This window comes from Haliotis cracherodii, unplaced genomic scaffold (assembly GCF_022045235.1).
Source record: "Haliotis cracherodii isolate W230 unplaced genomic scaffold, xgHalCrac1.p SCAF_7, whole genome shotgun sequence".
NCBI lineage: Eukaryota > Metazoa > Mollusca > Gastropoda > Lepetellida > Haliotidae > Haliotis > Haliotis cracherodii.
In genome coordinates, this window is record NW_027266330.1 from 2,470,334 (window position 1) to 2,483,274 (window position 12,941).

Here is a 12,941-nt window from a genome sequence, read left to right on the forward strand (position 1 = left end):
TTTCTTATCCCCATCTGCTTGGGAGTGTCTATATCATTGTTCTGCCACCAATCCCAATCAATTTCTACAACAAACTATTTGTTTTCTGCATTGTTTGATACCTTGTCACTCAGTACTGCAACCGCTGTGTATTCCACCTGTGTGTTGTCCATGTACCCACTGTGTATTCCACCTTTGTTGTCCATGTACCCACTGTGTATTCAACCTGTGTGTTGTCCATGTACCCACTGTGTATTCCACCTTTGTTGTCCATGTACCCACTGTGTATTCAACCTGTGTGTTGTCCATGTACCCACTGTGTATTCCACCTTTGTTGTCCATGTACCCACTGTGTATTCCACCTGTGTGTTGTCCATGTTCCCACTGTGTATTCCACCTGTGTGTTGTCCATGTACCCACTGTGTATTCCACCTGTGTGTTGTCCATGTACCCACTGTGTGTTGTCCATGTACCCACTGTGTATTCCACCTGTGTGTTGTCCATGTACCCACTGTGTATTCCACCTGTGTGTTGTCCATGTTCCCACTGTGTGTTGTCCATGTACCCACTGTGTATTCCACCTGTGTGTTGTCCATGTACCCACTGTGTGTTGTCCATGTTCCCACTGTGTATTCCACCTGTGTGTTGTCCATGTACCCACTGTGTATTCCACCTGTGTGTTGTCCATGTACCCACTGTGTATTCCACCTGAGTGTTGTCCATGTACCCACTGTGTATTCCACCTGTGTGTTGTCCATGTACCCACTGTGTATTCCACCTTTGTTGTCCATGTACCCACTGTGTATTCCACCTGTGTGTTGTCCATGTACCCACTGTGTATTCCACCTGTGTGTTGTCCATGTACCCACTGTGTATTCCACCTGTGTGTTGTCCATGTACCCACTGTGTGTTGTCCATGTACCCACTGTGTATTCCACCTGTGTGTTGTCCATGTACCCACTGTGTATTCCACCTGTGTGTTGTCCATGTACCCACTGTGTATTCCACCTGTGTGTTGTCCATGTACCCACTGTGTGTTGTCCATGTACCCACTGTGTATTCCACCTGTGTGTTGTCCATGTACCCACTGTGTATTCCACCTTTGTTGTCCATGTACCCACTGTGTATTCAACCTGTGTGTTGTCCATGTTCCCACTGTGTATTCCACCTTTGTTGTCCATGTACCTACTGTGTATTCCACCTGTGTGTTGTCCATGTACCCACTGTGTATTCCACCTGTGTGTTGTCCATGTACCCACTGTGTGTTGTCCATGTACCTACTGTGTATTCCACCTGTGTGTTGTCCATGTACCCACTGTGTATTCCACCTGTGTGTTGTCCATGTTCCCACTGTGTATTCCACCTTTGTTGTCCATGTACCCACTGTGTATTCCACCTGTGTGTTGTCCATGTACCCACTGTGTATTCCACCTGTGTGTTGTCCACGTACCCACTGTGTATTCCACCTGTGTGTTGTCCATGTACCCACTGTGTATTCCACCTGTGTGTTGTCCATGTTCCCACTGTGTATTCCACCTGTGTGTTGTCCATGTACCCACTGTGTATTCCACCTTTGTTGTCCATGTACCCACTGTGTATTCCACCTGTGTGTTGTCCATGTTCCCACTGTGTATTGTCCATGTACCCACTGTGTATTCCACCTTTGTTGTCAATGTACCCACTGTGTATTGTCCATGTACCCACTGTGTATTCCACCTGTGTGTTGTCCATGTTCCCACTGTGTATTCCACCTTTGTTGTCCATGTACCCACTGTGTATTCCACCTTTGTTGTCCATGTACCCACTGTGTATTCCACCTTTGTTGTCCATGTACCCACTGTGTATTGTCCATGTACCCACTGTGTATTCCACCTGTGTGTTGTCCATGTACCCACTGTGTATTTCACCTGTGTGTTGTCCATGTACCCACTGTGTGTTGTCCATGTACCCATTGTGTATTCCACCTGTGTGTTGTCCATGTACCCACTGTGTATTCCACCTGTGTGTTGTCCATGTACCCACTGTGTATTCCACCTGTGTGTTGTCCATGTACCCACTGTGTGTTGTCCATGTACCCACTGTGTATTTCACCTGTGTGTTGTCCATGTACCCACTGTGTATTCCACCTTTGTTGTCCATGTACCCACTGTGTATTCCACCTGTGTGTTGTCCATGTACCCACTGTGTATTCCACCTGTGTGTTGTCCATGTTCCCACTGTGTATTCCACCTTTGTTGTCCATGTACCCACTGTGTATTCAACCTGTGTGTTGTCCATGTACCCACTGTGTATTCCACCTTTGTTGTCCATGTACCCACTGTGTATTCCACCTGTGTGTTGTCCATGTTCCCACTGTGTATTCCACCTTTGTTGTCCATGTACCCACTGTGTATTCAACCTTTGTTGTCCATGTACCCACTGTGTATTCCACCTGTGTGTTGTCCATGTACCCACTGTGTATTGTCCATGTACCCACTGTGTATTCCACCTGTGTGTTGTCCATGTACCCACTGTGTATTTCACCTGTGTGTTGTCCATGTACCCACTGTGTATTCAACCTGTGTGTTGTCCATGTACCCACTGTGTATTCAACCTGTGTGTTGTCCATGTACCCACTGTGTATTCAACCTTTGTTGTCCATGTACCCACTGTGTATTCCACCTGTGTGTTGTCCATGTACCCACTGTGTATTTCACCTGTGTGTTGTCCATGTACCCACTGTGTATTCCACCTGTGTGTTGTCCATGTACCCACTGTGTATTCCACCTGTGTGTTGTCCATGTACCCACTGTGTATTTCACCTGTGTGTTGTCCATGTAGCCACAGTGTGTTGTCCATGTACCCACTGTGTATTCCACCTGTGTGTTGTCCATGTACCCACTGTGTATTTCACCTGTGTGTTGTCCATGTAGCCACAGTGTGTTGTCCATGTACCCACTGTGTATTTCACCTGTGTGTTGTCCATGTACCCACTGTGTATTCCACCTGTGTGTTGTCCATGTACCCACTGTGTATTCCACCTTTGTTGTCCATGTACCCACTGTGTATTCCACCTGTGTGTTGTCCATGTACCCACTGTGTATTCCACCTGTGTGTTGTCCATGTACCCACTGTGTATTCCACCTTTGTTGTCCATGTACCCACTGTGTATTCCACCTGTGTGTTGTCCATGTACCCACTGTGTATTCCACCTTTGTTGTCTATGTACCCACTGTGTATTCCACCTGTGTATTGTCCATGTACCCACTGTGTATTCCACCTGTGTGTTGTCCATGTACCCACTGTGTATTCCACTTGTGTGTTGTCCATGTACCCACTGTGTATTTCACCTGTGTGTTGTCCATGTACCCACTGTGTATTTCACCTGTGTGTTGTCCATGTACCCACTGTGTATTCCACCTGTGTGTTGTCCATGTTCCCACTGTGTGTTGTCCATGTACCCACTGTGTATTTCACCTGTGTGTTGTCCATGTACCCACTGTGTATTTCACCTGTGTGTTGTCCATGTACCCACTGTGTATTCAACCTGTGTGTTGTCCATGTACCCACTGTGTATTCAACCTGTGTGTTGTCCATGTACCCACTGTGTGTTGTCCATGTACCCACTGTGTATTCCACCTGTGTGTTGTCCATGTACCCACTGTGTATTCCACCTGTGTGTTGTCCATGTACCCACTGTGTATTTCACCTGTGTGTTGTCCATGTACCCACTGTGTATTCCACCTTTGTTGTCCATGTACCCACCGTGTATTCCACCTGTGTGTTGTCCATTTACCCACTGTGTATTTCACCTGTGTGTTGTCCATGTACCCACTGTGTATTCCACCTGTGTGTTGTCCATGTACCCACTGTGTATTCCACCTTTGTTGTCCATGTACCCACTGTGTATTGTCCATGTACCCACTGTGTATTTCACCTGTGTGTTGTCCATGTACCCACTGTGTATTCCACCTGAGTGTTGTCCATGTACCCACTGTGTATTCCACCTGTGTGTTGTCCATGTTCCCACTGTGTGTTGTCCATGTACCCACTGTGTATTCCACCTGTGTGTTGTCCATGTACCCACTGTGTATTGTCCATGTACCCACTGTGTATTCCACCTTTGTGTCCATGTACCCACTGTGTATTCCACCTGTGTGTTGTCCATGTACCCACTGTGTGTTCCACCTGTGTGTTGTCCATGTACCCACTGTGTGTTGTCCATGTACCCACTGTGTGTTGTCCATGTACCCACTGTGTATTCCACCTGTGTGTTGTCCATGTACCCACTGTGTGTTGTCCATGTACCCACTGTGTATTCCACCTTTGTGTCCATGTACCCACTGTGTATTCCACCTGTGTGTTGTCCATGTACCCACTGTGTATTCCACCTGTGTGTTGTCCATGTACCCACTGTGTATTGTCCATGTACCCACTGTGTATTCCACCTTTGTGTCCATGTACCCACTGTGTATTCCACCTGTGTGTTGTCCATGTACCCACTGTGTGTTCCACCTGTGTGTTGTCCATGTACCCACTGTGTGTTCCACCTGTGTGTTGTCCATGTACCCACTGTGTGTTGTCCATGTACCCACTGTGTATTCCACCTGTGTGTTGTCCATGTACCCACTGTGTATTCCACCTGTGTGTTGTCCATGTACCCACTGTGTGTTCCACCTGAGTGTTGTCCATGTACCCACTGTGTGTTCCACCTGAGTGTTGTCCATGTACCCACTGTGTATTCCACCTGTGTGTTGTCCATGTACCCACTGTGTGTTGTCCATGTACCCACTGTGTATTCCACCTGTGTGTTGTCCATGTACCCACTGTGTATTCCACCTGTGTGTTGTCCATGTACCCACTGTGTATTCCACCTGAGTGTTGTCCATGTACCCACTGTGTGTTCCACCTGAGTGTTGTCCATGTACCCACTGTGTGTTCCACCTGTGTGTTGTCCATGTACCCACTGTGTGTTCCACCTGTGTGTTGTCCATGTACCCACTGTGTATTCCACCTGTGTGTTGTCCATGTACCCACTGTGTGTTCCACCTGAGTGTTGTCCATGTACCCACTGTGTATTCCACCTGTGTGTTGTCCATGTACCCACTGTGTGTTCCACCTGAGTGTTGTCCATGTACCCACTGTGTGTTCCACCTGTGTGTTGTCCATGTACCCACTGTGTATTCCACCTGTGTGTTGTCCATGTACCCACTGTGTATTCCACCTGTGTGTTGTCCATGTACCCACTGTGTGTTCCACCTGAGTGTTGTCCATGTACCCACTGTGTATTCCACCTGTGTGTTGTCCATGTACCCACTGTGTGTTCCACCTGAGTGTTGTCCATGTACCCACTGTGTGTTCCACCTGTGTGTTGTCCATGTACCCACTGTGTGTTCCACCTGAGTGTTGTCCATGTATCCACTGTGTATTCCACCTGTGTGTTGTCCATGTACCCACTGTGTATTCCACCTGTGTGTTGTCCATGTACCCACTTGGTACTTTTCCTATGGCATTTAAATCTAGGAACCTCTAATATGTTTTAACATTAGGGTACGGACCCCTGAAGGTTCATAGCCCTAAACGTGGCCTGAGAAATGAGGGCCAGAATTCAATTTTAATGTTCACACAACATTTTTCTAAAAAAGACATACTTGTCTCTTTATTTCCATTAAGAACATATTCCACAAATAGGAGTAGCAGTGCAAATTACCATGTATTTGTCTTGACCTACATATCCCGTAGTGGATTATTGCAAGTGTTACCTATCTTGCCGTCCATGCCCCTGACAGACTCTGTACCTAATCGATACCTGACCTGTCAGCGAAGCCATCATCACCTTGATCCAGTCAATTACAACACTTTTGTCACAGGCCATATCACCTCATTCACTCCCATCAAACATGTATGTTTTCTGTGCTTCGTAACATTCGAACAATAAACCATGAAAATTGAATATTAAATAATTAATTTTTCAGTAACAGAATTCATTTAAAAATATTCTCTATGTAACTTGTCTATTGATGGAGACATTGTGTGTAAAGCAACTGATGTGTGCCCACTGTTGGGGTTCCTGTCAGGATGCTTCTCTGACTTTCAAAAGGGTCTTGTATTCAGTTTGTTGTTTAACGCCGCACTCAGCAATATTCCAGCTATATGACGTCAGTCTGTAAATAATCGAGTCTGGACCAGACAATCCAGTGATTGACATCATGAGCATCAATCCACGCACTTGGGATCGATGACATGCATCAACCAAGTCAGCAAGCCTGACCACCCGATCCCGTTAGTGGTTTTGTATTCTGACATTAACATAATGTTTCAACACATCAAACAATTTGGAAAGATTTGGGTTCATATGTTGCCATTCAATACAAAAACACACTGTGACATTCAATACAATAATACACAGTGACATTCAATATGATGACACACAAGGCTAGTTGTGGAGTCAATCACCACCAAATGTAATGTCAACAGAGCTTGTCAATCCCACACATCACTCATGACATCATACCTCAATGTTCATGATATCACACCACAAAACTCATGACAGACCCGTGAAGATCCAGGGTAGAATAGGTCTTCATCAATCCATTCTTGCCTTAAAAAACCACTATGCTTGTTGTAAGAGGCGACTAACGGGATTGGGTGGTCATGCTCGCTGTTTACCACATCATACCACAACACTCACAACATCCTATCTCAAAGCGTATAACATACTTTGATACTGATGATGATTTACCTAGATGCATGGACACCTGATGACATCAAAACAAGAACAAAACAAGAGAAGTCTTCAAGCAGGACACTCTTACCCTTCTCATGTGGATTAGTTTTTCCTTCACATTCAGCAGCTCATAGTTGGGCCTCACATCAACCTTCACCTCTGGATTGGCCTTGGCCTGTGCGATGAAACTTGATTCGGGAACAATACGGGTATACCTGAAAGATGAAGACAAGACATTAAATACATGTCACAATTTCCTTCTGGGTCAGGGCATGGGCCCAGTCTAACGACACCACAATTCACTGTGCAGAGTTGCATCCCTTGGGCACAACAGGAACCTATGCAGGGTTTTACCTTGACTTACAAGGGGTCGGGGGGGGGGGGGGGCCAAATCATTACTTTCAAGGGTCTTTGCAGGCAGGCAGTATGAGGGTCCTGTAAAGTGGTGTAATGGTGTAGTGTACTGTACGTTTAGATAATTACTGTAGAGCCCGGAGAGATCAAGGATCAAGAGGTATGAAATAACAGACACCCATAACTGTTGTTGATGCGCTTTAGGTACAATGAATATTATTATGCATCCTTTGGGATGCAGTATATATTATTTCTGTGTCCATTCTCTACATTTGTGCGAACTGGACGCACATTTGTGCCTTGCGTGAAACCCACAAATCATATGTATTGTATTACTCAATCATTTTACATCTATACCAAACATACTCCGGGTCACACCATCTGTATTCTCTGCTTGGGAAGCCTATCCAAGTTCTCCTGGAAGAATTTATCCATTTACTTTTTTCCATTCTAGAATTTCAGGCAGAATCATCTTGCCTGATCCAAATCTCACAGGAATTTCTTTGGCGAGAAAAAAGATTTGCTTTGATGCGGATGCCATGTCTATGCTTCATTACGATGTGTGAAGGAGGAGATCTATTACATAGTGAGTATCAGGGCGGGGGACGAGGCTAGCCTCCTCCTCCTCCACAACACAGTAGTTCAGTCATGGACATGCTGCAGATGTCAATGTTTTGTGCTTAAGGTCAAAGGCATTGATCAAAGGTCAATTAATGCTGACAAAGGACCAATTTTATAATATAACGGTAAAGTCGAAGATGTCAAATGTTTTGTCCTTAAGGTCAAATTTATAGATCAAAGGTCATTCTTCTTGACGTCAAACCAATTTTTATTTTTTTTAAAACAGTAAACTTGAAAATGTCAAATGTTTTGTGCTTTAGGTCAAAGTCATTGATCAAAGGTCAATTCATGCTGGACAAAATTCTAAAATATAACAGTTAAGTTGGAAATGTCAAAGGTCAAGCTAAATGCAAGACTTTAAAGAAAAATTCTCACAGCTTTGTTCCTGAGTAAACATTTGCAAATATTTTTCAAACATGATTGATCTTTTTATCCTTACATAAACTAATGCTAAGATTCCAGACCTCAGGATTTGCAAATTCGGCCATGATTAATGGTGATACGATTGCAAGTGGTGCAGTATACATGACACTTTAATCACTACAGCTACAGCACACTGAGTGATGGTCCCGAACAGCAGCAGAGGAGTCTGCCCAGGGCAGATGATCGCAAATGGTGATCCGATTGGGTTTGCGAAGGTGAGGGACACCAGCCCTTGTGTCTACCAGACATCCACGGAGAATACATGACTTGTTGGACAATTTACACTGATACCTACAAGACATACAGCAAGTCAATTAGTCTCATGTTAATTCCTCCGAGGTGGAGACAGGCTTAGCGAAGATTTTATACCCACAGATTCCAATTCAGCCCTCTGGTAATTGACATGAAACTTTCTTGACTGTTCAGAAATGACAGGCGCCACTTGGTCTCAAAGGGTTGGCAAAAATGGATTGCTGCAAAGCGTTCATTGCATTTTTCTGCTAATATTAATTTGTCTGGGTTAAACATGTCCCAGAGATTGATGAAGCTGTCCAAGGGATATTTTCATCACCTGTTTCAGTGAGCTACTTGGGCTAACATTTATGTTGTCACAGTTTATCTGCTATGGATTTGAATTCTTTAATTGAAATACATTCAGCTCCAAAATATTTTCTTTGCACCAAGCATGCCTCATTTGTTGTCAATGATATGTTTACAGTTCACTGCAGATAGCGGCTTTCTTTGTTGTGTCTGTTCAAAATAGGTTTCCCTTCTATCTCTTATCAAATTTTCCCAACCCCTTACTAAGTCACTAAGAACCCACTAAACACAAATCAGTTTCATTAAAACTCTGACAGCGTCAAAACGTTAATCCATGTCAATTTCCACCGTTCATGATCATAGCGAAACTGAAGCAGGACGGATACGACACACGTTGTCACCCAAACATCAGCTTCTAATTAGAAGGATTTCTTTGTCTTCGTCAGTAGAGAGTGCTAAACTTGTGAGTGACATCTTCAAAGGTGAAATCGACAATGATTCTCTACAGAAAGCAGCATTTGGTGTGAATAATCAGTGTCAAATGACAAGATCAGAGATAATCTGCAACTGATTTATGAGTTAGATATTCAAATTTATGCAAATTAGCCTCAATGGAGACAGCTTAAAGGTTTAGTTGACTGATTCATGGTAATACATTCTAGAAAATAGTTTTCATCTAACGAACAAAAAACATCCTTCTCCTCCTGTTTAAATGTTTTAAATACAAGCAATAAAGAGATGAAATGACATGAGTGACCAAGGACTGACTGATCGCTGTAAATATGGGATTCATATTGTTGTTACTACCTAACTTGTTTCCAACACTGTTCAGTCCAGATTCGATGATCATGATAACATCTACATCAGTCACACTGTTACATAACATCTACATCAGTCACACTGTTACATAACATCTACATCAGTCACACTGTTACATAACATCTACATCAGTCACACTGTTACATAGACCTGCCTGAATCATAGATGGAAGTGTTATTAAACTGTGACTGATACATGAACAAACTTTAAACTTCATTACTTACAAATGTGCTTTGTTTTCAGCAACAGAACACATCATGAGCAAGATCTAAGAATGCCACTATATTCCCTACACAGCTTGTACCAGACACAACATGACTCAACTACGATCTATCTGTCCTGTGTGCAAGTCAGACACCTATACCTGGTTGAAATCAACTATTCATTTCAGAATACAAATTGATGATGTCATCACTATTCTAAAACAAAGCATTTCTTCCAATTTCATCTAAAATCTGAACTACTGAAGGAGGAGGGGGGGAGAGAGAGAGAGAGAAAGAATCAATCATTGTCATTTGCATTTTTTATTGGTAAAATTTCCTGACTGACAGACAGAAAGGTTTAAGTTTAATTAAACACAGTTGAATACTTGAAATGTGGGCACACTCCAAGTGCAACCCACTGCATGTGATGTCTAGCTGTGATTCCACTTGGTTGCTATTGGTTACCAACAGTTCATGCCTAGTGCAGAATGGTGCCATTCTAAAGCAGCTGCCAGCTGGCAGTCGTAGACAGTTCCCAAATCATGATAAATCTGTTGGGCGAACAATAAAAAACTCAAATCATCCGTGCGATTAAATGAAATTTTGCCCTAAAATTACTGCAGCTCTTTGATCTGCCCGGGACCATTTTTCATCCATTTGGATTCCATTTTACCGACCTCTCGCCAGCAATAAAACTCTGCTGTAAAGCGTAATAGTAAAGCTCATGGACAGCAGTCCCTGTGGTTTGATCCACGCTTGTTCAATCAGGTGAATCTACAAGGGAGTTGTGTTTACTAAGACTTTAATGGAAACATATTGTTTTCAAATTTACGACAAACAATTTAGATGTGTAATGATGGATCAAGTCATGAATCCAAAGAAAACCTGACTCTGAAATTGATTTCAAGTGATCTAGAAAATCTGGCCATCGATCTCCCAGTGACAATACATTATCACAAGGTAAATCTGACCTAACCACAGATCAATTTCAGACTTGTATGATTTCAACATAAAGCACATCAACACCACCAAAAACCTCATCAAATGCATTTTGTTAATTAATGAACTGAAAGATTATATATGATACTTCGAACTCATCACACACCTTCTAAAATGTTCATTACATTTAAAAAGACACCACAAAGCTTTAAATACATTAAAAACCTAAGCCAAACATTTACCAATGCAATTTCTGAGGGTGCCGATATTTAAACTCCTAGTGGGGGTACACTCCGAGGGGCACGAGGGGTGAGGAAGGGAGGTAGGGTTCTGAGAGCGCTTCAATGGATCTTGGTGTATCAGTTTTCTAACGTAATCACTTCTCCAGTCAAGAGGCAGCACCGGGCTAAGTCAGCTTGTAACACTAGCCCACTCAGTGGGTAAACAGTTTTCACCCATGCTGCTCCTTTAAATGTCCCGGGTTAGTTCAACCTGACAGCCATCTGGCCATGCAGGGCAATATTGGGCAAGCTTACGACCATGCCGACACACATCTCCTGCATCTTTCAAATAATCATGTACCCTACCTCAGCGAGAGAGTAGACACCACATTTTTTAAAAGTATGTAATCTGAGCAATGGTATGACCTATCTGTGGCGAAAGTCCTGTCCAGGAAGAGGCGAGACTACTCCAGAGGCCGGAATTGTTCGATGTGCCAGTTGATCTGTTACTGCTGCTTCTGTCACCATGTGAAGGGACACATTCACAGGTACTGACAGTGTCCCGGGACACATTCCCAGGTACTGACAGTGTCCCGGGACACATTCCCAGGTACTGACAGTGTCCCGGGACACATTCCCAGGTACTGACAGTGTCCCAAATAACTGCCTGCCCACCTGCCTGTGGCTGGCAACTTTTCTGTTGCGCTGCATGAAATTTTCCTCAAACTGCCTGACAACTGGGCCCCATTGCACAAAGCAATCTTGGCGCTACAATTATTGTAAGCCTATGATAAAGTATGGGAGTTACGATCGTCTTAGCGCTAACATTGCTTTGTGCAACGGGGCCCTGGTAGATAATTTTAAGACTACTTATGTATTCAGTTCTATGATAACTCCTCACAGATCCTCAAGTAATTGTTTGCATTATTTCTAAGGTCTACAGTCTTTTTAGGGACAACTTGTTCTTATCAGGTCTTTAAAAGGCATTTAGAGTAAATGAGTAATTGAGTTGGGTTTAACGCCGCTTTTAACATTATTCCAGTTATATCACGGCGTGAAAGGCATTTAGAAGTGATACCCATAAGGAAGAGAATACATGGATGTCAAATTCTTTATTATGAGGAACACTTGAGGTGTAATAAAGAAGTTGACATCCATATATCCTCTTCCTTAACTTGTTCTTATTATTTACATAATCTAGAACTTATAACTATTGCCTTAGAGACTTGTGCAAGTCTACCGTGACTAGTGCAGTGTGGACTAACGGTTCTCTCCCTCTATTTGCGTGGTAGTCTCAAATGAGCTTGGGGTTAATGAATTGTGTGCGATGTTACTTCTCCCACCTTCATCACGTAATCTCCAGTTATGTATCAAATGCTCATAATACTTCAGTCAGCCTTAAATTAGCTGTGATGTTAAACACCCATGTAGAGTTTCTAGTTAATATCGCGTGTAATCAAAGATGTTTCTACTCAAAGTTTCCCATTTCCATTGTGTATTTCTATAAAGAGCAGCATGTATTTCCTGTTGTGGTAATCATGTACTGAAGAAACAGGTGCTTCCCACATTGATTGCCCTGTTTGATTGACAGGTCTGTTTTCTGCAAACATCCTCCATGTATATTTCATAGCATAGACTCCCATCCCAGCCTGGGACACAAGTTCCACATTGACACAAGTCAGAAGATATCTGAGCTGTAGATTTAATCAAAAGATAACACGAGCGTCAATTTCTCTTCAATTTTGCATGTTGATTTGTTTCAATCCATCAGTTAAATATAACATCAAGTACACTTCAATTTTCCAGTTCAGAAACTTTTTAATATCAAATCAACCAAAGAATTCATATTTTTAACAAATGCAATGAAAACACACATTTTTCCATCAACTCCTTGCTCATTATACAAAGCAACTAACCCCGCCACCCCATCAGTATACAAGTCATGCCGATGTGACGCAACTTACAAAATTTATGTGACAGCCCATCTCATCCCATCCCATCAACATGAACCTTCCATCAGTTTATTAAACTACACATATTAAAATGTATCGCGATAATACCACCACATCCATATCAACCTCTCGATCAGAAATCAACATTCCTTGCAACACCCAGTCCGAAGACGCGGCTATAACC

The 12,941-nt window shown here is 43.1% G+C and overlaps 1 protein-coding gene across 1 annotated transcript in view; it reads right to left on the bottom strand.

Moving 5' to 3' along the window:
* Positions 1-12,941, bottom strand: part of LOC139448555 (glypican-5-like) — a 131,801-nt gene that overhangs the window by 11,869 nt on the left and 106,991 nt on the right. Inside the window, exon 5 of the mRNA XM_071230121.1 lies at positions 6,774-6,900. Within this exon, the coding sequence (XP_071086222.1) occupies positions 6,774-6,900 (127 nt within the window). The remainder of the gene's footprint in view (positions 1-6,773; positions 6,901-12,941) is intronic.